At 41.3% G+C, this 26,773-nt stretch overlaps 1 protein-coding gene across 3 annotated transcripts in view; it reads right to left on the reverse strand.

The window, feature by feature from the left end:
* The window catches only part of TGFBR3 (transforming growth factor beta receptor 3), a 195,006-nt gene that overhangs the window by 162,042 nt on the left and 6,191 nt on the right, over positions 1-26,773 (reverse strand). The window contains exons 2-4 of one of the 3 annotated variants that reach the window (XM_054691674.1): positions 12,251-12,316; positions 11,105-11,210; positions 10,662-10,841 (exon numbers count right to left, since the gene is read on the reverse strand). In XM_054691674.1, coding sequence (XP_054547649.1) covers positions 10,662-10,722 — 61 coding nt within the window. In that variant the 5' untranslated portion in view covers positions 10,723-10,841; positions 11,105-11,210; positions 12,251-12,316. The remainder of the gene's footprint in view (positions 1-10,661; positions 10,842-11,104; positions 11,211-12,250; positions 12,317-26,773) is intronic. The other 2 variants (XM_054691673.1, XM_054691672.1) reach the window with 2 other exon arrangements.

Genomic DNA, 26,773 nt, shown 5'->3' on the forward strand with positions numbered 1-26,773 from the left:
TTCAATGGGTAAATATTGTGGTATGTGGATTACATCTCAATAAAACTGTTTTAAAAGATTTAGGAGAAAAAAATAAAATGTGATCCTGGCCACCATCATTTCTTACCTCAATTATTACAACAGCCACACAAATCACCTTTACCTTAGAGTATATTCTCAATACAGCAGGCAGAGTGATCCTGTTGAAACATCTATCGAATCATATCATTTCCTCTATACAAACCCTCTGATGGATCCCTCTCACCTAGAGTAAAAGTCTTGCAATGGCTACAGCCCCACACCAGCCCCCAGTTAACTCTCTGACTCTGCATTCCAGCAGTCTCCTGGCCTGCCGACTATCGCTTGAGCACTTTAAGCAAACTCTGACCTTAGTTTGTATTTTTTCTCCATTGAACCTGTTGAATTATGTTGAATTATGTTGAATTATGAACCTTTTTTCCATTCTGTTTCTCCCCATAAGAATGTAAGCTTCATGAGGGCAAAGGATGTATTAGTCTGTCTGGCCACCACTGTGTCACCAACACCTGAGCAGTATCTGGAACGCTCAGCAGATGCCTGTTGAATAAATCAATTGGTCCGAATTGTAGGCACTCAGAGTTTTTGATCAGTAAGGTTCTCACCTAAACTTAGCAGTTATTTGAAATTGGAAATAAAAAATGAAATGACAAATGGTTCTTTCCTTTAGCTCAAAAGAAAAGAGCAGGCAGGAACAACAAGGTCGCCACCCCATAGCAGATGCACGCACCAAACTTCATCACAGGTGCATCAACTGAAATTTTCAGCAGCAGTGACAGAGGCCGCACGCACAGCTGCCTCCCCTGGGAAAGCTGGTCTCGGGAAAAGTACTGCAGCAGTTTGGTGATGTCACTGATGGAAAGAAGGGGGCAGAGTTTAGAAGTTGATGCTCTGCTGTCCCCTGAGGCCAGTGCCACCTGGGCATCCTTTTGGAGGGGGCAGGCGGGTAGAAGGTGTCACTCCTAATGGCTTGACTCTATCTTCTAGACCAGGACTAAGTTATGCAGGCAAGTGAGGACAAAAGGAAACAACACAAAGGAGCTGAAACAGTTTTACTGGACTTCCTCCTTTTGCCATAACTACCACTTATCACTGCGTGGCTCCCTACATTGCCAACAGAGAGAATAACTTTAAAAATAAAAATTAAAAAAACTTCCTTTGTAGGTAGTAAGATTTTCCACATTCCACTCTAGATTTTTTTTTTTTAAGATTTCTTAGAGTTGGCAGGAAAGGGCAGGAGAATAGCTGGGCCTCGTCCCCAGAGCACCTGCTGCTTAGTGCTCAGAAGGAACATTTGAGAGCCAGTGCATTTTTGAGACCTCTGGAATTCTGCCTCACTTACAGCATCCTCTCAGTTAACAAAAATATGACTCTACTGGATTTCAAGAGAAATCTTACTTAGGCCATTCTAGCAGACAATGTTTTTAAAAATGAGACTCAGTGGCTCACACTAGACAGCACGAGCTGGCACCCTCCTGACAGGGCAAGCACTCCCTGCCTCGATGCCCCAACACCTTGTGCAAAGCCATCCTGAGGGGCCTCCCCCCAAACACTTCCCAGAACACTCCCTGAGTCACCCCATCGGTGACTCAAGGTGACCCCAGAGCATGGAAGATGGTTATCAAAGCAAACAAGAAAGTCTAGTTTCCTCTGTAATAATTGTGTAAAAGCATAAGCTTTGAGCAATTAAACAGTCATGTGGGCACACACAGATAGCTCTGTCCTGATGGGACATAAACCACATAAATCAGGAGTCCAAAAAGCAGGGTGGCAATTACCCAGTCTAGGACAAGGGTGCAGAGAGGAGAGAGAAACAGGTTCTGCTGATTTGTCTGACATCAAATCGATGCATAATCTTACATCTTGGTAAATGTCTTTCTTATACTACATGCACATCTGGCTACCCAACCACCTATTAGTAAATTCTTGTTGAAAATGGGGGAAAGAGCAAAGAAAGTTTGTTCAATAAATGGTGCTGGGAAAACTGGGTCGCTACATGCAAAAGAATGAAGCTTGACCACTAACCCACACCATGCACAAAAATCAACTCAAAATGGATTAAAGAACTAGACATAAGACCTGAAACCATAAAATACATAGAAGGAAATATAGGCAAAACACTACGTGATATGCACATCAAAGACATCTTTACAGACACATCACCCAAAGCAGTGATAGTGAAGGCAAAGATCAACAGCTGGGACTACATCAAATTAAAGAGCTTCTGCACAGCAAAAGAGACAATAACACAAACAAAGAGAAACCCCACCAACTGGGAGAACATTTTTGCACACAACACTAATGATAAAGGACTGATCACAAAAATCTGCAAAGAGCTGATGAGACTCAACAACAACAAAGAAAATAATCCTGTCAAAAAATGGGCAGAAAAGCTAAAAAGAAACTTCTCTGAAGAGGAAATGCAAATGGCCAACAGGCATATGAAAAAATGTTCAACATCACTTGTCATCAGGGAAATGCAAATCAAAACTACCATGAGATACCATCTTACACCAGTGAAAATGGCACATATTAAAAAAAAAAACTAGCAACAACAAATGTTGGCGAGGATGTGGAGAAAAAGGAACTCTCCTGCACTGCTGGTGGGAATGCAAACTGGTCCAACCACTATGGAGAGCTGTGTGGAGATTTCTGGACCTACTAAACATGGAGCTTCCATATGATCCAGCAATTCCACTCCTAGGTATTTACCCAAAGGACACAGAAACATCAATTCCAAAGAGCACCTGCACCCCTATGTTTATAGCAGCACTGTTTATAATAGCTAAGCTTTGGAAACAACCCAAATGCCCAAAAATAGATGACTGGATCAAGAAGATGTGGTACATATACACCATGGCGTATTACTCAGCATTCAAAAAAGATAAACACATGCAATTTGCAGCAACATGGATGGCGCTGGAAGGGATCATGCTCAGCGAAATAAGCCAGAAAGAAAAAGAAAAATACCGGATGGTCTCACTCATAGCAGGAATCTAGAAAACTTAAATTAAGGGACCAGGAAAATGAATAACTATAAGAAAGTGAAAATCAAAATCAACAAAAAACTATGAACCAGAGACACTTTATGAGGGGTGAGGGCAGGGATTGGGGAGGGGAGGGATTGGGGTCAAAATAAGGGGTTGCATTTGTATGAGGAATATAAAAATAAAATTTATTAAAAAAAAAAAAAAGTACCTCCTGGGCCTCCCTGGTAGCGCAAGGGGTCAAGTCTCAGCACTATGAAGCTGTCGTCAGCCACTGCAGCATGAATTCGATCCCTGGCCAGGGAGCTAACCCACACATGATGCAGAGAAGAACTTTCCTGTCTCACCTACTGCTCCCCTCACAGTGTATTTCAGTCAGTCTGCCTGTACTGCTCCCTACTGTCTCTGGTGGATCCTCTCACCCCACACCTCTGGCCTACACCCCAGTTCTTGTAACAATGAGATAGCCACAGAAAGTGGAGGTTTCAGATTCCCTGTTCCAAACAAGGAACAGTGGAGCTGAGCAGCCAGGAGAAGCTAGAAAAGAATGGGAAAATGATTTAGGAGGAACACTGGAAGAACTGGAGGAAGCATGTGGAGGAGAGACATGTGAAGAAAAGTCGTGCTTGCTTCTCGGCCTGATTGTACCAGGGACTTGGGGAACATAGAAGGAGAGAGTTAAAAGAGACAGAGACATTGGTAAGAGAGACCCATGGGAAGGCTGACAATGGCAGCCTTTTTCTAGATATATTTTTGATTTTGTACTTTTCCTTCCAGATGTGCCTGGCCCCTTCTATACCTTTTCTGTGATTACCCACCATAAGATAGCTTAGACTGTGGCAAGCTTTCCGGTTTCAGTGGCCCTGGTTTGAGCAACCCTGTTTGGCTGGGCATTTACCCACGAGGGGATAGGTAACTTTGGTTGTTTAATTGGACACTATTTTAACTATTTTCTTTCCCTTCTATTGCACACTAAATCTATTAAAGTTATTTTCTATTAAAGGCCTTAAAAAAAATGGGGGAAAGCCTTTTATTAAGTATCAAATTATATTCCACTCACACGCACACCCACCAGGCCCAGACAGATTAAGGGAATTTTTGAGAAATGAACTCATCTTCCTCTTGACCACTGTCCCAAGTCTGGATATGGACATGTGAATGCAGGCATCGCATGCAAAAACCTAAAGGAAAGAGTGCAAAAACCTAAAGGAAGGGGAGCATCACATTTGGAGGTGCATGGGATCCCCAAAGGGAGCACAATCTTAACAAGCAAGTCACTCTGTCCATGCTGGCTCTTTCAATACAGTTTTTTGCTCTCTGAAATGGAAAGTTGGCACTGTGGGGACAGCTGGCATCGCAATTGACATCTTTTTTCTATGCATGCAAAAGCAGAATTCAACACAAAAGTGACTCTAGTAACCACCTTAAAACAACAATAATCACAGATCAAATCAACTACCTGTGTCCAAAGGGACTGGGGCAAGAGAAGGGCCTTTTGAATTTGCTCTGAACCTACAAATCTGTTCCTCTTCTACCCTTTACACTCCCCAGTGGCAGCCCAGCCAGCACTGGCCCCCTACCCTGTTCCTGCATAATGAGTTACAGCCTGTGGGCACTGAGTTGGTAAAGAGGAGAAAGTTATGGCAAAACTAGCTCTGTGGTCATTAATCTCAAGTCCACAAGAAAGAGTTTCACTTCCTTTTGGGCAGCATAAAAGAAAGAGCATGAAGTGTGGAGTTGCTGGCACTCTGCTCCTTACCAGTTAGTAGTATGATTCTATAAATCACTATAGTAAGCTTTTTAAAGTGTATCTGTCTCTCCTTGGGCAGACAGAAGGTGATAGGGTATTGCTGGTATTGGAGTTTTGTGAAGCAGGTGCACATAGGGAGGGGTGAAGCTGCACTCCCCAAATTATATAACTATGTAAATGACTAGCAAATTAATTTAATTGGGGAGAAAAAATGCATTTGTCTTTCATTGTATATTATATTTTGCTGTGACAGGAACATTGTTGCCGCTTTGCAGTGGGAACACGTTGAGGGACACAGCAGTTGCGGAGCAGGTTTGCAAGGCAAGACTGTGCTACTTGAGCAGAAATTCTTGTGCCATTAATTGAAAGCACGCAGGCTAGTAAAAGCTGATCATGCAACATTGGTATGAGGAATAGGGTCCAAAGGGTGGGACAGGAATGGGGGACAAAGTTTTACGAGAGACAGGGAAGGGGACATCATGGCCGTGCGTCAAGAAACACTTGCGTCAGCAAAGTATTTGATGTTATCACAGGCAGAGTTATCCCAAAACCACCATGGAGATAGTCACGTAAACAGGTCAACAGCGGCCTAGGCAGTCCCAGGCCTGCCTCATGATACGGGCTGTACTCTGTAGGTAGTCAAGGAATGCTCTGCTGTGACTTGTAAATAGCAAATAGGTCACAGTTGAGCCCGAGTGGCCAGCTAGTCCCCAGCTCATGGGAACCCACAACATTCTCCTTCTCTCAGCCTCAGTTATCTCATTTGCAAAATGAGTATACTAATAAGAATGGTGGACGTGGTGATAGTTACAGAAAGAATGATAATGGCAAATACCTAGCTCTCTGGATTTGTGGAGGTAAACTAAGGAGTGTGGGGTGCCCTACAGGGCTTGGCTGACACTTTCCTTAGGTGCTGTGAGTGTGTGCAGCAAACAGACCACAGGACTTTTAGTCTGGTTCTTCTGCAGAAGCGTGTTTGTTTCTAGTTGGATCAAGAGCTAAGCCATCTTTCTACCTTACTCAAAGTCCCATTACTCTTAATCTAGAAATGAAGAAAATAATCACTTTCTATCTCAGGGGTTGCTGTGAGAATCAAGTGAAACAGTAGTTGTAAAAGCATTTTGAAGCATTAAAATATAAGAGGTTTTATTATTCCTTTAACGCCCCCCCCCCCACTCCAGTTAGCCAGCTTGTCCCATTACACAGCAAGTATCAACCAGCTAAAATCTCTGCTCGGTGGATACACACACACACACACACACACACACACAAAAAAAAAAAAAAAAAAAAAAAACCCTTTCATTCTGTCTTCTTACACTGAATTTGGCTTTTATTGACATTAAAAACAATGAAATTAAAAATAAGAAAAGTAACAAAAATTGGAAATTTGCTAGCTTTAATGTCATCATCAAACTTTTTTATCATTTCTTGTTTCAATTTAATTGTAATTTTCTTTCTAACATTCTCTTTAGGGCCAATGATTAAAGTTTAGCAGGCCTTTCTTTGCAGGAAAAAAGCTCCAACCAAAAATGTCTCTATTTTCCTACAGAGCATATCTGGAATTTCAGGTATATCCAATAGAGGTGAAAAGAAATGTGTTTGCTCAATAGAAATGTGTGTGCAGGTCAGGTCACAGGCAAAACTCCAAACTGCATTGAGGAGACACTGGACAGAGACAAAGGAACAAGGCAAACACCCACCGTCCTGTCAACGGCCCCAAGGTTCCTGCTGAGTTCATTTGAGCAGCACCCCTTTGACCTGGCACAGGGGCACGTGGGGTCAGACAAGTCCATCCCTTGCAACCAAACTGATTTCCCTAAATTCACATGTGCCTCTTTTTCTCATTAAGGCTCCTGGGAACACAGCCCTACCTAACTCAGGCAAGCCTCAGAGGCAGCAGCTAATATTTTTTAAAGATGTGCAGCAGAATCATTTTTATTCTCTTTTTATGTAACAGAATAATTTCTGAAATAAAAACTTAGTAAGCCTTAAGCCCGCAGGAGCAAACATCTACATTTTTTTTCCCAATTTTCCCACTTATCTTAGATAGATTACAGGATCTAAGGTGCTAACACCAAAAGTCATCTCTAATTAGCAGGCATAAGGGTCCTGTCACAGCTCACTAAAAGCACAGCCTGCCCTCCCCAATGCGCTGCACAATATCCAAGGAGCCAGGGAAGGAAGGGAAGGATGAGTTTTGTCAGAGTAACCACCAGCGCTGGGGGCCAGCTTACTGTCCCTGCTCCTTTACCATCAGCCACAAGCAGAGAGGAAAGGCTTTCCCTGGAGGACCAATCAAACCCCTGGAGCTGGAACAAGAAGGATCCCACTACTCTGACTCAGGCTCATTTATGTGCTCTGTTGTGCTCTTAGATACTCCCTGGCTGAGTATCTAAGGGAGATCTTGACAGCCTTTACCCCTTCTGCTGCCGAGAACTCTTTGAGAGAACTCCATGATCATGTCAATGAAGTATGAAAAGAAGGCCTGTTTAAGTAAAGTTCTTCCACTCTGGTGACTTATACACATCTCTCGGAGGTCACAGGAGCTTAACTGGGATCCAGGATGTCTCATGGGTGGCTACTCAAGTGGTGTTTAATTAATCAAACAAAAGAGTTTGTTCATTCCACACTGAGGGTCTCTAACAGAGACTCCAATGGAATGGTTGATGGGTTGGGCTCTAGAGCCAAACTGTGTGGGTTCAAGTCCCAGCTCTGCCACTTATTAGTTGCGGGACTTTATATAAATTATTAACCAAATTGAGTCTGTTTCCATGTTGTAAAATGCAGATGATGATACTAATACCCACCTCATAGGGTTTCATAAAGACAAAATAAGTTAACCAACAGAGAGCAAATCCTTGATAAAAGTCAGCCTATGTGCCAGGCACTGTTGTCTCTGAAGCTAAGGAGACCATCTTCCCATCCCAGCCTCACACTGTAAGGCCACCATCTGAACTGTTAAGCAATGTATAGGGGGATGGAAGAAGATGGTAGAAAAACTCAAAAGGAAATTCACAAGTCTCATTTTTATCCCTATCCTTCCTTCCAAACAGACCCTGCTATATTCCCATACAGTTCTCCAGGTCATCCATTCAGTAAAAAACAGTGCCTGTACTATCTTAGGCATTCCTCTCCCATCTGATCAAACCAATGCTTTCTCCTGTCTAGAGTCTGTCTGGCCTTCAAAACAGGGCTCAAGACCTAGTACTTCCATGAAGTCCCCCTGGCTCCTCTAAGCCACTTCCCTTTCTTACCCAATTAAGGTCTTGGATCTCACTTGGCCTCCACCATATTTGGATTACTTGGTAATACAGTGATATGTTACATGCCTAACTAAAGTGCAAGTGACTCAAAAGAAAGGATGATTCTGAGAATTCTTTGTATATCCCTGAGTGACTGGTACTAGGTTTTGCATTTAGCAGGGACTCTCTGAATAACTGTTCTGCTTGATGTTTCTAAAAGGCACAGTTTGCATAAAGCAAACCCATTATCATTCTTTCAAAAACCAACACCCTTCTGATCAGTACTCCCTAGCAGAATAGAGTCTTAAAGGTATAATCTGCAGACCCAGACTAAGTATATTTATGGTTAAATCTGCCACTTCTTGGTTATATGACCTTGAGAAAGTTACTTAACCTGTCAAGGCTTCAGTTTTCAACTCATCCATAAACTGGGGAATAAACAAAGTACCCATACTTCTTAGGGTAGGTATGAATATGAAGTGAGATAATTTATATAAAGCACTTTGAATGGGGTCTGGCACACAGTAATTATTTCATCTATAAAAATTCATTATTATTATTATATTACTATTATCTCCTTGAACTCATCCAGAATGCCCCCCATGAGCATTTTGTAAAGTATGCTGGGCCTACTCAGAAAGCCACTGAATATCAGAACATACAAAACATTTCTCCTTCCATTCATTCATTAGTCCCATTAGGTTGTTCAAAAAGTCATCTCTACCTCTACACTAGCAATCAGTTACCTCATACTATAAATACTGTAATTTTACTGTACCTTCCAGCTCAGCAGAGCTCTTGAGTGTGTTTCAACTCAAAAAAAAAAAAAATTCCCAATCGCTTGAAAGAAGAAAAAACATTTTAAGGAAACTCACTGTCAAATATATCTAGGCTACACAGAGCATCCTAGTCAACACTCTTCCATAAAGTACCTCCTTCAGTTATGTTTTAGTCTATCCCAGGCATCCATGAAAGCAGAAAAGTTAGCCTCAGTTTACCAGGTGTGATTAAGCACGTCATCAAAACAGCAAATGTTCCATCAAGGGCCCCCCTTTTACTATTTTTTTCAATGGGATTTTCATTAATATCACTTTTAGCACACAGGCTCAAACGCAAATAACTCTTCATGAGACAAAATGAAACTGCTGACAAATGAAATGATCAGTTCTAATTCTCACACTGGGCTCAAGAGAAAAAAACTAGCAACTTTCAGTCAAGATATTTGTGATGAGGGGAGTATTCTGATTTTCAATCTCACAAAGCAATTTCTATCAACTAGTTTTCACTCATATGACACATATGACTCCTAGTTGGAGTTTACTGGAGCCTTAATGGTTATCTGGCTTCTTCAGTATAACGCAGAAGTTAAAAGCATAGAGGGAAAAGCTGGTTCACCACCTCCTAAGATAGTATGCTTTGCAAGCTACCTAATCTCTTCATGTCTCTTTTCATCCTCTGTAAAATGGGGGAAACAATCCTATCTACCTCAGAGTTGTGACTGAATTCTTTAAATAAGAATATCCTTTTTGGGGTTATATTCCATAATTATCTAGCCCAGTGCTTAGTTACAGTGCACACTCAATAAATGGTAATAAGTGTCACTATCTCTCATCTGCAAGTATAATTCAATAGCTGAATCCAAGAAGCTAATCATTTTTCAAGTCAATGCAATTCCTGTTGAGACCAGTGAGTTTTCAGAATTGGTCCAACAAATTGGTTTTACAAAGCTCATTGCAGAACAGATACAGAGCAAATTCTAACAAAATAGAGCAAGTTAAGCTTCCCAATTTGTCAAGCAATGTTAAGTAGGATATTATATAGGGGATCTGATACTCTTTCTTAAGCAAAGATGTTCCAACAAAGTCACTTGGTTGTTACCTCCAACCTCAATACTCTGATGGCCTCCAGGAAGCACTTCTGTACTTTTTAAAAAGTTGCCTATTAAAGTATCCAAAATAAGGGGGGCCTTCCTGGTGGTACAGAGGTTAAAGTCTCAGCACTACCAAGCTATGGCCAGCCACTGTGCCATGAGGTCAATCCCCAGCCAGGAAGCTGACCCACATAATGCAGCAGACCTCTCCTGTCTGGCCCGCTGCTCCCCTCAGCAGTGTATTTCAGTCAATCCACCTGTTCTGCTCCCCACTCTTGTCTCTGGTGAATCCTCTCACCCCCCACACCTCTGGACTACACCCCAGCTCTTGTAAGCATAAATAAAAATAAATCTTTTTTAAACAGTTTAAAATAAATAAAGTATTTGAAATAAGCAAAATTAAATATTTTCCATCTAGATGGTCTCTACCTAGATTTGTTTATTTTGCATTAAACAAAATAATGAAAAGGATTGTCTGAAAATCTTATTTATAACAAGAAAATAAATGTAATCCGGGTATGTAACAAAATTATGTGGGATTAACCATTAGCATATTTGTTCTCTATCCACCTCAACACAGGGCTGGTTAAGCATCTGCGTTCCCCATGTCTGTATGTCTAGTACCAGCCTCCTAATACAGAACATAACAAATGTACTAATTATCAGTACTGTATTTCATTTCTGTGAAGAACCAAATACTCAAGGAATATGTCCTAAATTTTTCTAAACTTAAGAGACTGAGGAAAAATATATCCAAAAGAATATGATGAACATGCAATTTGTATTATACAACTTACCTGCAGTAGCGAGACAGGAACTCATCAGGGTAAACACGACAATCACATGACGAGAAGCCATTTTTATTTCTTCAAAAGTGTGTCTCAGCAGTTACCGCAGCCTCTAGTTCTTCAGATCACAGATAATCTTTACAAATCAGAAGTGGCCTTAAAAATCCCTCTTTCCAATTTTCAAATTGCCTGTAAAAATAAAAATATTTTCAAGAAGAGAACTTGATGTAGGAACATCTTTTCTTAACCCAAACACATTAAAATGAAAGAATTTCTAAAAAGTTTAAGATAAATGTACCTTAAATAAATGCTACGAGAGCACTCAAAGCAAACTGAGATGGGGTAATAATTACCTAACAAAGATTTGTTTTAAAAGACATGCTTATTTTTGACATTTTAACTCTGGTGTTTCTATAATATTTTCAAGAACATCGAGGAAAATCAAGGTGTACCTGTAACACAATATCAGATATGCGGTGGCACTAAAGTCATTGGTGACACTTGATAACATTGAATTCCCTGATGCCAGGAACAAACAACTCTGATTAGAGACTCCATCTAATGTTATAATGACAGAGAGATCACAAGAAATCAAATTAAAGTACTCTTAGAATCAATCTGAAAAAATAAAGGACCATTAAAAGGCAAGATTCTTACCTCAACTATTTGCCAACATTTTAACAGGAGAAGCCTTCCCTGTCTCTCAAGTCCACCTGAGGCTATCTCATTACCCGACTACAGCATCCAAAAGGTCCTTTCTAACGTCTTCCTATTTATAGTCTTATGTGGTAAGTTTTGTGGTGGTATGCTTAACCGGAACATCTTGTGGCCCTAAACCTTCCCTCTTTGAGCACATCTTCCTGCCCTATAGCCCTGAGCTGGCATAACCCACAGGAGTTCTTCAATTCGACAACCATTTATTGAGCACCTACTATGTTCCAGGCACCATATTAGAACATGATCCCTTTTCATCAGGACTAAAAGTGGCCCCAAAACTGGACAAAATCACAGAGACCTGTATGCCTGATCTAAACCCTGGGCAAGACAGGGTCATAGGATTTCTAGGAACCACCTCAAACAGCTGGGGTTACAATCTTGTTATCCTCAGAGGAAATAACATTGGCAAAGCTAGCTCCTTCCTTCAGAGACAAAGCTACTTTGGGCACTTGGAGATCCAGTACAAAAAATACAGAAACAATAGTTAATGAAATTCTTATAAAATGGTCCACTACATCACAGTTAAGAAAAGGATATTTAAAATGGCCTTTTGCAGGATTACTACTAAGTACCTATAAGAAGAAGGGGAAAAGGGTGATTGGTAGGAGGGGGCAGGATCCTTTTCACTGAATTCCCATTGGGGTTTTATAGCATATCCAAGTGTTACCTATACAGAAATAGTAACAATAAAATTCTAATTTCAAAAAGAAGTTTGTATGTATGTCTTCAAATTATTTATTATATATACAGGAGGCACTGTGGCTTAATCTTTCTATATGATAGTGATTAATATTAACACTATAATTAATTAGCATTAATAGAACATGAGTTATGATGATAGGTAAAAGTCTGCCTGGCTGTGAATCCACTGGGCTACCTACCAAATGGGTGAAGATGAGCAGATTATGCTGATGTTGGGCTGGTTATTCTGTATACTCTATGGGTTGCTGCAAAAGAGTTAATATGTGTCATTAATATATATCATGCTTACAACAGTAACCTAGCACATAACATGCTGTCAGTAAATGTTAGCTATTATACCACTACTGGGTCACACTCTTTCGGGTATGTTTTTATTTGTAAAGTAGAAAAGTTAGAGTATAGTTATTTATGTAATTCTTAGCTTCTGTAAAATCAGGTCAATCTTTGTTAGCTGCAAAATAAACATTACAACAGACCAAAAACAAGGAGACAAGTTAAAGACTGGAACCACTAAACAAATAATAGTGCCAGTCAAGTTGAGGCACAAGTCACTGGTGGCATAGACTTATCTAGAAAATTATAACTGACGAAATCATTTTGGAAGCTATAAAGTTGACTTCGATCATCCCTTCAAGTCCAACATGTCTGTCACCAAAATGCCACATCACCTCAGATGAATGGAAATCTCCTCTGTCAAGTTAAAAAGTCAACAACAGCAAAGAGAGCCTGCCCCTACTTTTTCTATTCAAAAACTTGGATTTCTTGAATGGATTGCTGTAAGGAAAGCCCTCTCTAAAAGAAGACACCAAACACAAAGGGCAATTTTTATAAAAAGCAAAATCCTGTAAGGAGCTCTCAAAAGAAGATGGCTTCCCGGGGGTGGTTTGGAACACAAACTCTAACTAGCACGCAGCTCGTGGGAATGTCCAGCGAGCCTGCATCACCCCAGCCCAAAGCTACAGAAGATCTGTGGGACTGCACGTGTTAATCTAGGGGTTTAAACCAAGCCTAGGCAAAAGGTTCTGGTAAAAATATAGACTGCAAATTGCTGACGAGAATATTGGGCAATTATTAAAATGCAGCAATTATTGACATAATAGTGCCAAGCTAAACAATTTGGTGCCCAAAGGCAAACCACAGCAAGTTTACAGCGGATCTTAAAACATCTCCAAGGAAGTCCAAGGCAAGTTGAAACTACACACTGCTGCTTATAACAAAGAGGGAGCTTTTCTTCTTTTAGCTTAAAAGTCCCTCCATAATGTAACTTGTTCAAAAAGAAAATAAACTGCAGAGAGCTTTTGTCTAATCTTCCCAATGTGGTGACAGGATCCTAAGGCAGAGAAAAAAAAGTTCAGTGGAACTTTGGTTTAGGCCAAGACCAGCACTCATAGTGCCGTAACACAGCACTCAGGCATTGCTTGCCCAATTAGAATGCAGGATGGTCAGAAGCTTCCAAAAAGTTGTAATGTGAAATAAAACTTGAGAAATACAAACTCCTCTTTCTTTTCAGAGGTTATATCACAACATTCGATTTTTAAAGGCCAGGGACTCCCCACCCTGGTTTTCTAACCACACTGAATCTCTTTGAACTGTATAAACTAAATGCTTCCTTTAGAAATATAAATAGGATATTCTGAGATCTTGAAAGGACAATTTGGGGTCAACTGTGTAAAAGTCATTTTGCCCCAATTTCAAATTAGTATGTTCCAGTCAAAGGATACCAGAACATTTAATGTTCACAAATGAACAAAAGAAAATTCTGAGAGCTAAAAAGAATTAAAAAAAAAAAAAGATAAATATACTACTAATTCTTTAAATTCGAGTTCCTCTTTGTCTATTTCTAAGACCACTGAACTGAGTGCCCTTGCCACATTACCCAGGGAGCCAGCAGAGTGCAGTTAATGTCTGGGATTAGCTGGAAACCCCTTACCCAACCAGTCCTTAAAATAATAATCTGGGGCCTCCCTGGTGGTGCAAGGGGTTAAGCACCGCACTATGAAGCAATCCGCAGCCTCTGCAGCATGAGTTCAATCCCCAGCCTGCCAGGGAGCAACCCACATGGCGCAGCAGACCTCTCCTGTCTCACCCGCTGCTCCCCTCAGCAGTGTATTTCAGTCAGTCTGCCTGTTCTGTTCCCCATCTGTCTCTGGTGAATCCTTTCACCCCCCACACCTCTGGCCTGTACCCCAGCTCTTGAATGCATAAATAAATAAATCTTTTAAAAAATATTTTAATAAAATAATAATAATAATAATCTGGGAAGTTTTTCAAATTTTTCTCTTAAAGGGAAAATGTGGCAAAACGATGTCTGGTCGTAGGTTAAAAGGCAGTAAGGAAAATGACTAATTTTTCAGATGGCTAATACAATCAGTTACCACAAAGTAGGCACCATTTTCTCCCCATCAACACCCAACCTGGAAACAGAACATTCTGTCTGAGAGAGAGGGATGCCCGCAATGGCCGCTATCAGGCATAAGCACTTCCACATTGACACATGAATTCCACACTAATCATCATGATCACAAACTGTGATTTCACTTCAGGACTGTGGACGGACGACACCTACAATAAATAATTGATCTGTGGTAATGCAGGCGATGCCAATTTCTTTGAAAATGCAAAGGGCAGCAAGATGAAGCACAAATCTCTGTGTTGTCTACATCCTGATGCTGAGACCGTTAACACCCCCATCAGGAAAATATTCAAATTTGAAGATAAGGAAAGAGATAGATTCAGTGGAATAAAGACATTTCCATTTCCTAAACTCAGACAGTAAATAACACTTGCTTCTTTAAAGTTTTTGGTATCTTAAACAAAAAATTGCTTTCTAACAGATCATTAAAATGTTTCTGCCATTTAGGTGAACTTTCTGAAGAGAAATACACTGTTAGGTCAGCAAATGGTTACATAACAGCTGGTAGCAGAAATGTTCTGATGGTTTTTCAACATGTGATCTAGGGGACTTCAAAAAGAGGCAGGATGGATGACATGAGTATCTAGTTTGGCAACCTGTAAAAGGGGTATACAGGATGTAGAACAGATACTGTTGTTTGTCTGATGACATTTGGGTGCCCTTTAAGACCTGTACTTGCAGAAAGCAAAGCCACCTCACTGAGTCACACTCCAACTCTCAGATTTCTCTACTACACAGAGAAACTGGATAATTCCAAATCCTGTCTTCAGACAGATTTGGCACACAGGAAAAGTCCTGGATTTGGATAATAGATCTTTGGAATCATATTCAAGCAAATCGATATGCAACAAAGATATTTATAACTACATGCCAGACACTATTAAAAGATATAATAGTTAAGAGTTAAAAATCCTGCCTTCACGGAGCTTATAGTCTAGTAAAGGTAACACCATTTTCTACCTAGGCAAGATGAGTCATTCCCTGTACCTTATTTCTGCCTTCAATAAATCATTATTTATTGTTTACCACATGCCAGCAAATGGGACTATAATGGCCAAATAACAAGCATGTTAATCACAAATATGTAATTACATGCTGTAAGTGTTCTAAGGGAAAAGTATTCAAAATCTAAAGGAAAATAGTTTAAAAGGTCAGGGGAGGGATGATATTACAGATAGAGGAGGCTTTCTGGAAGGAGCAAGGCTGCAAAGCCCAAACAGCAGAGTAACAGGGTTGAGAAAGATATAAGCATGGAGGTGTGACCGATTAAGTTTTGAAAGATTTCCCTGGGTACTGTCTAGAGAATAGACTGAAGGGAGCCCACGATGCATGCAAGATGATCAGTTAAAACTCTTAATAGCAGGTCAAACAGTGAAGGTTTAGATCAGAATAGAGCCTCAGTTTCTTCATTTATAAGAAGGTACTAACTTTATCTATATCACAGGGTTGTTGCGAGAATCAAATTAGATTGTACATGCGCAGTATAAGAGCTACTACTTACCATTAGCAGACTGTCTCTACCAAAGAGAATTATACCCTGAGGCCTGAGATTAAAACCCCCAACATTCTGCAGAGACCAAAGACAAGGAAGAAGAAGAAGACTGCTCTTGAACTACTGTACTTGTGAACAGGAATTCCATGTGAAGACACAGAGAGGGAGGCAGGGGGCACAGAAGTACAAGATATACAGAGACACTGGACTCTCCTCTGCAGCTCTAGGGCCCAGGCCCTCCCTCCTAGCTGAGAATGTGACCAACACATCTCTGACCCCTGCATCCATGGTTTCCTTGGGGTTGAAATTCAGACACTCCTTACAAACCCTCTGTCCACCCAAGCATACAGATCTCACTAACCAAGTAAAATACAGCAAAAAGGGGAGAATGGGCAGGAACACAAGGTTGTGAAAAACCATGCTTTCTTTAAATTCACAAATTAGGATGAATTATTCATCCACCCTTGCAATATTCTGCAAAGATTTCCACTGTTTATCATTTTAAGCTACAATTAAGAGAGAACTATACTTAGGGGCTTACCCAAATCTGGTTTACCCAAATGTATTAGACTGAGCAAGTCATTTAGCATCCATCACCCCCATATCTGTGAAACAACAATGATACCTTGATTACAATGCATGAGATGGGACACCATTCATCATCCTTTAGACCCTAGAAAGCACAGGCCATTGAAAAAAATTTTGAAGACTATTTTGTACAATATACAACTATTTACTAAAACACTTGATTCACAAGTTTACATTCATAGGGATTCAGCAAAATATATGAATTCAGAATAAATACTATAGCAATAGCCTATTATGTGAATTAAGTGCATTTTTTTAATTCCTCCTGCTGAGTTCCAAAATAAAATTCTCTCAGAGTGGGTGTAGTCCCTCAACGGATACATTTCAGTTATTTAACTGGTATTATTTAGTAAGGAAGGAGCTCAGCAGATCAAGTACATGAAACATAAAGAATTAAAATCCTTCTTCAATGGTTGCCCACTGCTGTCAGGATAAAGATCACAACCTTCACATCGCTGTTGGACACTACTCACTCTGACCTCATGCTCTACACACTCCAGCTTCAATCAGTCCCACAAAAAGGCCAAACCCTTGCTTCCAGAAGTGATGTCTGTTGTGTTGGAGCTCAAGGATCCTCCTTGGTCCCCCCAACATGGCCACTTTTTAACATTTTTTGTGTTTTTTTTTAAAGATTTATTTATTTATGCATGCAAGAACTGGGGTACAGGCCAGAGGTGCAGGGGGTGAGAGGATTCACTAAAGACAGAGCAGGGAGCAGAACAGGCAGATCTACTGAAATACAGTGCTGAGGGGAGCAACGGATAAGAGAAGAGAGGTCTGATGTACCATGTGTGTAGCTCCTCAGCAGGCTGGGGATCAAACTCACTACAAAGACTATGGATAGCTTCACAGTGCTGTCCTTAACCCCTTGCACCCTTAACATCTTTTAGGTCTTGGTGTAAATGTTACTTCTTTAAGGAAGTCTCCAATTCCCTGGAAGTTAATACTTAGACACCTGGAATGGAGAGTCATTCAACCCTGCAGGTGAGTCTCCATGTAATTCTTTCCTTCCAGATATGGGCTTCCCACTCATCTGACCACTCCAGCTCACCACTTGGCACATAGTAGGCATCATCATAATGGAGAGCAAAGAGAAAATACTACTGTGTACATTATGATTAAAAGTAGTATGGAAAAACGGTGAATTAGCAGAATATTTCTCCATAATAAATGATACACCAACAAATAACAGTTGTGAGACAGGAGCAATGGCATCGACAAGATTTTCAAGCTCAGACCAGTCACTTTATTCTGGTCTTTAATTTCTTCATCTCTAACATAAAGAGATAAACAAGAAAAATTTTTTAGTCCCACTTTCTTTCTTACTTTACTTGCAATTCTATGAACTAACAAGCAATGTGAATCCTTTCTATAAAATGAGACTTTGAGACCACACTTAAAGAAATTTGAAGTGCACGATGGTGTAATGGCTAGCAGGAATGACTTAACAAAACTGGGAAGTGTTATCCAAGAAAAACATTCAGCTTGACAACTTAAGTGTAAATAAAATACTAAGACTATATTAGCTATTTATCATGCATAATTTATATAACAAAAAATACTTAGATGAATTATCTTCTGAGCAATATAAACATAGAGAGTCTGAATTTTGTGGGATCTGCCCACTTTGCCAAAATTGCCATTTTTTTCCCTCTGTGCCTCAAACTCCAACTGGTTCCCCTCACCTCATTCCAAAAGCCACTTGTGTTTAATCCCATTCCACTGTGAATGGTCTGTCTCCTTTACATTTTGCATATAATTTGTTCCTTCTTATCTTCTACTTGGAGCCAACTCAGAATGTCAGAAATAGATAACATCTACTCCAGCCCTTTAATTTTATAAATTAGCAAACCAAAAACAAGAAAGGCTCACCAGTACACAGCCAGGACATGTCACAGGCTGCTCTGTAATTATTCTGTGGTGGTTCATGTGTTCACACCATGTTCCCCACCCCATTAGAGACTAACACATTATTTTTTGACCCCACAAAACATCTCAGTTACCATCTACTGCACACCTACTGTATGTTTCACAATTTCTCATTCCATCAGCTCAATGATCCAAAGGGATAGATGTCCTTTACATCACTTTAAAATGAGAAAAATGAGGGCCTCCCCAGTGGCGCAGGGAGTTGAGCACAGTGCTGTGAAGCTGTCGCAGCCTCTGCAGCATGGATTCGACTCCCAGCCAGCCAGGGAGAATCCTACATGGTACAACAGACCTCTCCTGCCTCGCCCGCTGCTACTCTCAGCAGTGTCTTGGGTCCCCACGCCTGTTCTGCTCCCCGCTCTGTCTCTGGTGAACCCTCTCACCCTCCCACACCTCTGGCCTGTACCCCAGTTCTTGTATAAATAAAAATGAATACTAAAATACTAAAAATTTTTTTAAAAATTTAAATATTAAATAAAAAAAATAAAATGAGAAAAAAATATATGCTAAACCACCACAAGCTGGTGACAGCTAAAAATTCCTGGCACCAGGTTTTCGGCCCAGGTGTATCTGATTCTATACTCTTAGTCACTACAAGCAAAAGTTCCTCCATTGTGGACACCAACGGAACCTGCACAGGCAGCCACTTTCAGATTGAGGCAGTGATTAGATCTGACATAAGTGATAAGTTACCTTGTTTTGAACTAGGTAGTAAGATTCAATCAGCCCTTTTATTTTACTTCAACCATTCACTCAACAAACATTTACTAGCACCTTCCACATGCCAAGCACTATGCAGGGTGCCAGGGACTAAACATGACAGTGTTTTCATGGGGTTTATCTACTAATGGGGGAGATAGACAACCTGCAATGTGTCAAGTGATGGTAAGTTCTATAAAGAATAATAAAGCAGATTAAGGAAAAAGTGGTGAGAAAAGAGATGCTACTTCAGACAGGATTATCAGGGAAGGCCTCTTGGTGAGGTAACACTTGAACGGAAGAGACAGATGTTGTCAGAGCTGGGACAACATCTGAAGGGAAACCCCCGGGGCAGAAGAGACAGATGTTGTCAGAGCTGGGACAACATCTGAAGGGACACCCCCGGGCAGCAGCTATATATAGCAAGTGCAAAGGCCTTGCAGGGAGGCCAATGCAGGATGTGTGCTAGGATCAGGTGAGAGAAGAGTGCAAAGTGTGGGGACCTCAAGCCTCTTCAAATTCCTGCACTGCCTCTTCCTAGCAGTGTTAACTATGGGCAACTTACTAAACCTCAACTGTGGCAATAATGATTCTGTTTCCCTAATGGGGTTGTTATGAGGATCAAGTAAATTAGTAACATGCAAAGTACTTAATAGCTAGGATGTTCTTAGGGGGTCAGGAAATGGTAGTTATGATTTAACTAAGCCACTGATACCTCAGCTCCATTCGAGACAATTGTATTCAATTTGATCGTTTCGAATCCCAGCATTAATTTATGCTGCTGGCTTTGTACCTGGCCAATAACTTCCTCCCAAGTCTTTGACTTCCCTGCCTGGCTTCCTGTCCTGACACGGAGGGCTCTGGAGAAGCCATATTGATGTTTATCACAAATACCAAAGGCAAATTACTCCAACATCACTATTAGACTAATATAAATTATGCTCCACACCCACCCAGAACAATCAGATATTTCTTCATTCAGAACCATAATTTGCGTCTCTTGGATTTAAGAGTTGGGTATCCCAGGACCAGTCTTGACTCCTCCCTGGCTCCACTGACAAAAGCAGATAGTCATTTCAATTGCAATCCTCTGTTTTGAGGAAGGTTAAAACTTCTCTTCAAAATGATGGTGATGATTTGACTTTAAAAATGCTTTCTGCAGTGTCCTTCTCCCAAAAACTTAACATTTCTTTTCAAAGAAATTGGAATACCAAAGCAAAACTCAAGATTCATCTTGCCTGGTGGTCTCTAGACTATTCCTTAGAGCACAGCTCCAAAGCCCAGCAACTCTGGAAGGGATGATGAGCAGCCCTGAACACAGGCCCAGAGCCAAGGAAAGATGTCAGGGCCACAAGGAAATGCTGCTTCTCTGCCCCATACCCTCTCCCCCAGCTCTTTTCTTTAATGCTGTGTTTACTTTTCATCTGTGGAGGCCCACGGGTTAAAGGACAAACCACAAGCAGAGAGAAACCAGAGCAAGCCCAAGCTTGCTGGAGGTACAACGGGAATCTTCCCAAACCACTTGTAAGGCCTGGGCGTGTCCCTGGTTGCTGCTTCAAGTCAAACAATTAAAAAGAGGTCAGTGCTCTAGTCTGACAGGTCTTTAATGAGGCTTTTTAAAAATCAGATTCTCCTTCTCCACAGATCTGATGGCTTTCGCTTTTTAATGCAGCACATGTATATTTAATGGCAGTTTTGAAATAGTCACAAAAATCTTGCTTCTTCTCATTCACTTATTCATCCAATAAATATTCACTACCTGATTCATACCAGGACTGTTCCAGGTATGGGATTCAACAGGAAAGAAAACATCTAAAAATATCTGCCCTGGTGGAGCTTATATTCCTGTCAGTGGAGACAGAATAAATATGACATGTAATTGTATGTGTGATAGAGATAAATGTTAAGAAAACAAACAAAGCAGAGAAGAGTGGGGAAAGTAGTAGTAGAGATCTTTTGTTTTGAGTAAGGGTCTCCAGGAAGTGAACTCTGTTGACATTTGGGAGAAAAACATTCCAAGCACAGAAAACAGCACAAGCAAAGGCCCTGAGGCAGAACATGACTGGCATTCTTGGGGAAAGGCAAGCAGGCCAGGTGGCTAAAGCAAAGTGAGCAAATCAGAGAGTGGAGAAGTGAAGTCAAAGAGGTAACAAGCAAGGGATTCATGCTGGCTGTGTAGGGCTTTACAGATCATCCTAAGGATTTTGGTTTTCACTCTGATAAAGACAAGAACAGTTTTAAGCAAAGGAATGATAAGATCAGACTTAGGTTTGGTCAGCATTATTTTGGCTATTGGGTGGGGAATATTACAGAGGAGCAAAGAAAGCACTGCACCCTGCGCTGTGTGATCTTGGGCAAGTCACCTTACCTTTCTTTACCTGGTTGTTCTCAACTGTAGTGTCCCACTCTAACTCCAAGTTCTAAGATGCTGAGATTATTCTCTTTGCTTTTCTAGAGTTATAATGTATCAACAATAAATTTGATCTTTCCCCAATGCTTTAACTCAAGTGGAACAGAGCCAAAGAATACAATCTGACAGCATATATTACATGTCAAGGCCAGGCCACACACCCAGGATACAAAGGTGATAAGACTCTATCCTGCTCCAGTTAAGCTCACAAGCTGACAGAGGAAGAAATTAAGTTCTCACCAGAACTAGTATAAGAGAACAACTGTACAGAAGAAATACTGTAAGAGAATTGGAGGCCAGGAGCAACTAAGCCAGGTAGAGCCTTCACCAGAAACACTGACAAAGGACAAAGCCTGAAAGGATAAGCAGACTCTTAAACATACATCTGTGTTTTAAAATATACCAGCCATAATGGATGAATAATTAGAGATAAAGATGCTGCAGTTGGTGGCGCAAGAGGTTAAGATGCAACTTATGAAGCAGTCCGCAGCCACTGCAGCATGAGTTCAATCCCCGGCCTTGCCAGGGAGCGCAGCAAACCTCTCCTGACTCACCCGTTGCTCCCCTCAGCAGTGTATTTCAGTACATCTGCCTGTTCTGCTCCCCATTCTATCTCTGGTGAATCCTCTTGTTACAGGGCAGGGAGAGGGGCAGCCCAAACCCCGCAAACCTGCCTATTCTACATGGGTTCTGCCATCCGCTGCATCAACACAAAACATATGAGACTTTAATGGGAAGGAACTTTAATAAAACTAGGAAACAATACAGGAAGGCAAAGAATCTAGTTTCTAAATCAAGCACCCAAAGTTGCCCGTCCCCTTGTGGGTAAAAGTCCATCCAAATGGGATTGGCCCAGAACAAAGCCCCAAAGCCTGCCACAAGTCTAAAGCATCTTCCAGTGGGGACCCACAGAAAAGGGTCAGAAACAACCAGACAAGCCCGGAAGGAAAAGAGCAGAATCAAAATCTATCAAGATAAAAGCTGCCATTGTCACCTCCCCACGGGTCTCACCCACATCTGTGTCACCCAGTCCACGACCAAAAGGCAAGCGCAGTTTCTTCACGGGTCTCTAGGCTCCATGTGCCTCCTCCAGGTCTCCTTCTGGCTCCATCCTGCTTCCTTCCTTCCCCAGTCTCCTCTGCAGCTTCTTCTCTACCTGCTCAGCTCCACCCGCCATTTGGGTGGGGCAGGGAACCTGGAACCTCCCCCTTTCCTGGAGACCACCCTGTTACACTCTCACCCCCCACACCTCTGGCCTGTACCCCAGCTCTTGTATGCATAAATAAATAAATCTTTAAAAAAAAAAAAAAAGATGCTGCAGTTACCAGAAAAATCCCTGGAAGTGCAGACATTAAGACCCTGCTAACTGAGGGCCTCCCCGGTGGCGCAGCGGTTGAGCTCTGGGCTGCGAAGCTGCCCGTGGCCTCTGCGGCGCTGGTTCGATCCCCGGCTGCTCCCCAGCCACTGGAGGAGGGTCCCACATGGCGCGCAGACCTCTCCTGCCGCCCGCTGCCCCCCTCAGCAGTGTACTTCAGTCCTTCGCCTGCTCTGCTCCCCGCTCTGGCTCTGGTGAATTCTCTCACCCTCCCGCGCTTCTGACCATACGGAGTGCATGTATAAACAAACAAACAAACAAACAAATAAATAAATAAGACCCTGCTAACTGAGAAGGGCTAACGGTAAGCCACAGTGGGCTTGGTGGGATTCAGCTCTGGGGAACAAGTAGAAGGAAGCTAAGTATGGCTGAGTCTCCTAGTCTGGTCCCATTTACCAAATGGCAAATAAAGGAGGTGAGAGTGGGAACCACAAAGAAATAGTACATTGGGTTCTGAACCTAGTTTTAACAGAGACACTTAGAGAACCAGCAGGTAATCTGCTGGAAATAAGAATCTGATGGGAATGACCAGCCTGGACGTGGCATGGTCCCTGAGGCAGGGGAATGTGAGTGACTAAATGACTCAGAAGAAAAGGGAAAGAGAAGATGAACCGTTGTTAATGCCAGCACAGAGAGGATTAAGCATTGAAGAGGAAAGCAGAAGAGAGGTGAATCAGGAAGGTAATTAATCCCGGGGACCAAGAAAATAAGTCAAATTTGGGGGGCAAAAAGGTGAGTTAAGTATCAGAGAGGATGATGAAGATGCTGACTGAGAACAAGCAAGGAATTTCACACTTTGCACCTTTTCTAGTGCTCTGTGGGGGTGTTGTGGGTGTTCCCACACCTGCCAGCTGCAGGCGGAGTTCACAGAAGTGAGAAGAAAAGAGACAATAGTTAAACCCCAGGAGCCCTGAAAGACTCATTCCGGTGGTTTTCAAAGACTACACCATCAGGAAAGTTTTATTCAACACTCTGTGGAGGTGTAAGGTGTGAGAAACATGAACTAAACTCTGCTGGGGGGTAATGTCTTCTGCTGGTGGAAAGGAGACGTCTCAGTTGACACCTGGGTATCATGGGACCACTACCTCATCCAGAAAGTGGCAGCAGGCATTCAGAAAGGCTGGTTTCTGACAAGTGCTAAGGACAATGTACTCACCCACATACCATCCAACTTCATTCAGGCTTCTTCCTGCCATTCTTCTTCTCACACTAGCATCCCTACTTTTTCTCCCCTAGCTGAACAATGCTAAGCAGCAGGCATCCCATTTCTGTTCAAAGTATGCTAAGTCATTTAACACCAACCACCTGGTATCATCCTGGCAGCCCATAACCAGGCAACATTCAGCGAGGAAAAAGCTTCACCACCAGCTGGGTCCCCAAACCCTAGGACCAAAACCTATAGTGTCAGCAGAAGCTGCCTAACTGTTCTTCTCCTTGCTTTTTGGAAAAACAAAAAGCAGCTGAAGGAGGACAAAGTCTTTAATCCCAAAATTACTCTTCATTTCTAATATAGAATGCTTGAGAAAAATTTGAAAGCCAACAGAAAAACTAACCCATTTTTTTAAACATGTGTCTATAAAACTTTTTCCTCTACAAAAAAGCAGCCCAACCCCCAAATGATCATTTTTCTTGGCTTAATTTCCCTATTTTTGTGATATATAATTGGAAACAGACTGCTTTTTCCTGGCTTCAGAGAACAGGATCTTCGGGGTTATAGGAGTTGCCAACTCCAGAACCTCAACCTTAGCAAAATTTCTTTTGCAGAACTTTTACCTATATGCCTACTTGAAATCTGTATTAATTCCAAAGAAAATATTTAAATCCCTTATTATCATGCAAAAATGAGTTTCCTCCTAACAAATTAGAAATCCCACTCCACTAACCCCCTCTTTCCTAGTCTCCGCTGGGATAAGCTAAGGGGGAGCCTGCTTTGTGTTCAGTTTGAACATTATCAAAAGCTCAACCTAGCATGCAACCTATGGGGGATACTTTCTGGAAGCATTTTTAAGAATTGGTAGAACTGGTTCTTCAGGAAACCACCTTTAGCCCACACACTGAAATACCTTAAAACCTTTAATGTCTTTGAGAGCAACTACCTAATAGATACCACAAACTTTCAAGACACAAATGAAGAAACGTATGGAATGATGGAGTAGGTCATCCTTCCCCAGCTCCATGTCAAAAGCATGGTGCATCCACCCAATAACTGCTGCACCTGCAGTGAATGCATAGCATTGGTTCAAAACAAAGAGACAGGTGTTCCTTCACAAAATAGACAATAGCCTAAGTACTTTTTCATGATTCAGATGGTATACTATGAATACACCACAAGTAACTACATCTCCATGATGAAACAAAAATATGGAAACTAACATGAATGTCTGCACAGAAAGATCTTGACAAAAGGCTGGCTATTGTAAACATGCCCATTTAGTAGACCAGAAACTTCTCCCACACACAAGGGAAGACCTCATACAGCAATGATGCAAAATGCACATAATGAGTCAATGGTGCTTTCCCTCAACATTGAATTTGCCACTCAAGTGCATGGTCTAATATAACAAAATGAGAGACAATTATTCATGATGGACACTCAGAAGAGAGTTGTTTTGTTTTGGTTTTTTTCTTATATCATTGTTCATTTTTGTACCGTTGATTTATCCCCTTGGGTATAATCCACATAAACCTCCTATCATCACCTCACCCATGAACCATGGCCATAAGTCCCTTGGGCTCTTTCTTCCCCTGTTTCAACCCCTTCCCTCCCCCTCCAGTGCTGTGTGTCTCGTCAATAATTTACCTGCTAGTTCTGTCTTTTTTCTTTCTCAACCCTTTGTTCGGTTTCCCTCTATTCCTCCTATAAGTAAAACCATCTGATATTTTTCAAAAAGAGTTTTGTATTTGAAGACGTTTTGTTTTAAAGAAAAAAAAAACAGAAAAGAGATAACTCTTAAGAACACAGAGGTAATCACACAGAAGTATTTAGGGTTTTGAGATTGGAATCTAAGTATTTCACCTCAAAAAACCTTCCAAGTATAAAAAAAAAAAGCCACATTCTGTTCAAGCAATCATCAAACAGTTAATTATGAAATGAAATTTGCAAATAGTCACCAGTGTACTTTTACATCCAAAGACCAATTCCATACTGTCAAAACACATAAATCACTAAGACTGCTAACAAAATTATACTCCCAAAAGGAAATCTTTCAACACACCAAATGGAATTAAGAATTCATCAAGTTTCTATTAATAAAATAGTAAGATTAAAAAAAGAAATCCCAAGTTCTGCTAGAGCCTCGGTGTTCTTACGCACTAACACTAGTCATCACACCTGTAAACCTGGCCACCTTCTCTCAACAGAAAAGTCAAGGACTAGTAACTATGAAGACTGTTTTCTAGAGATCATTTTTTCAAGGACTAATGAACTTACGAGTGATTTTTTTTTAAAGATTTATCTATTCATGCATACAAGAACTGAGGTACAGGCCAGATGTACGAGAAGGTGAGAGGATTCACCAGAGACAGAGCGGGGAACAGAACAGGCAAAATGACCAAAATACACTGCTGAGGGGAGTAGCGGGCGAGACGGGAGAGGTCTGCTGTGCCATGTGGGTAGCTCCCCAGCCGGCTGGGATAGAACTAGCACTGCAGAGGCTGTGGACAGCTTCATAGTGCTGCGCTCAACCACCTGCACCACCAGGGAGGCCCATACAAGTGATTTTACAAATGGTCCATCTGCAATTTCACACACACATGACTTCCTGCATGCACCAGGGAAATGAACTACGTATGTGTG

This window comes from Talpa occidentalis, unplaced genomic scaffold (assembly GCF_014898055.3).
Source record: "Talpa occidentalis isolate TD23 unplaced genomic scaffold, MPIMG_talOcc4v2.1 talOcc4.9, whole genome shotgun sequence".
Taxonomy (NCBI): Eukaryota; Metazoa; Chordata; class Mammalia; order Eulipotyphla; family Talpidae; genus Talpa; species Talpa occidentalis.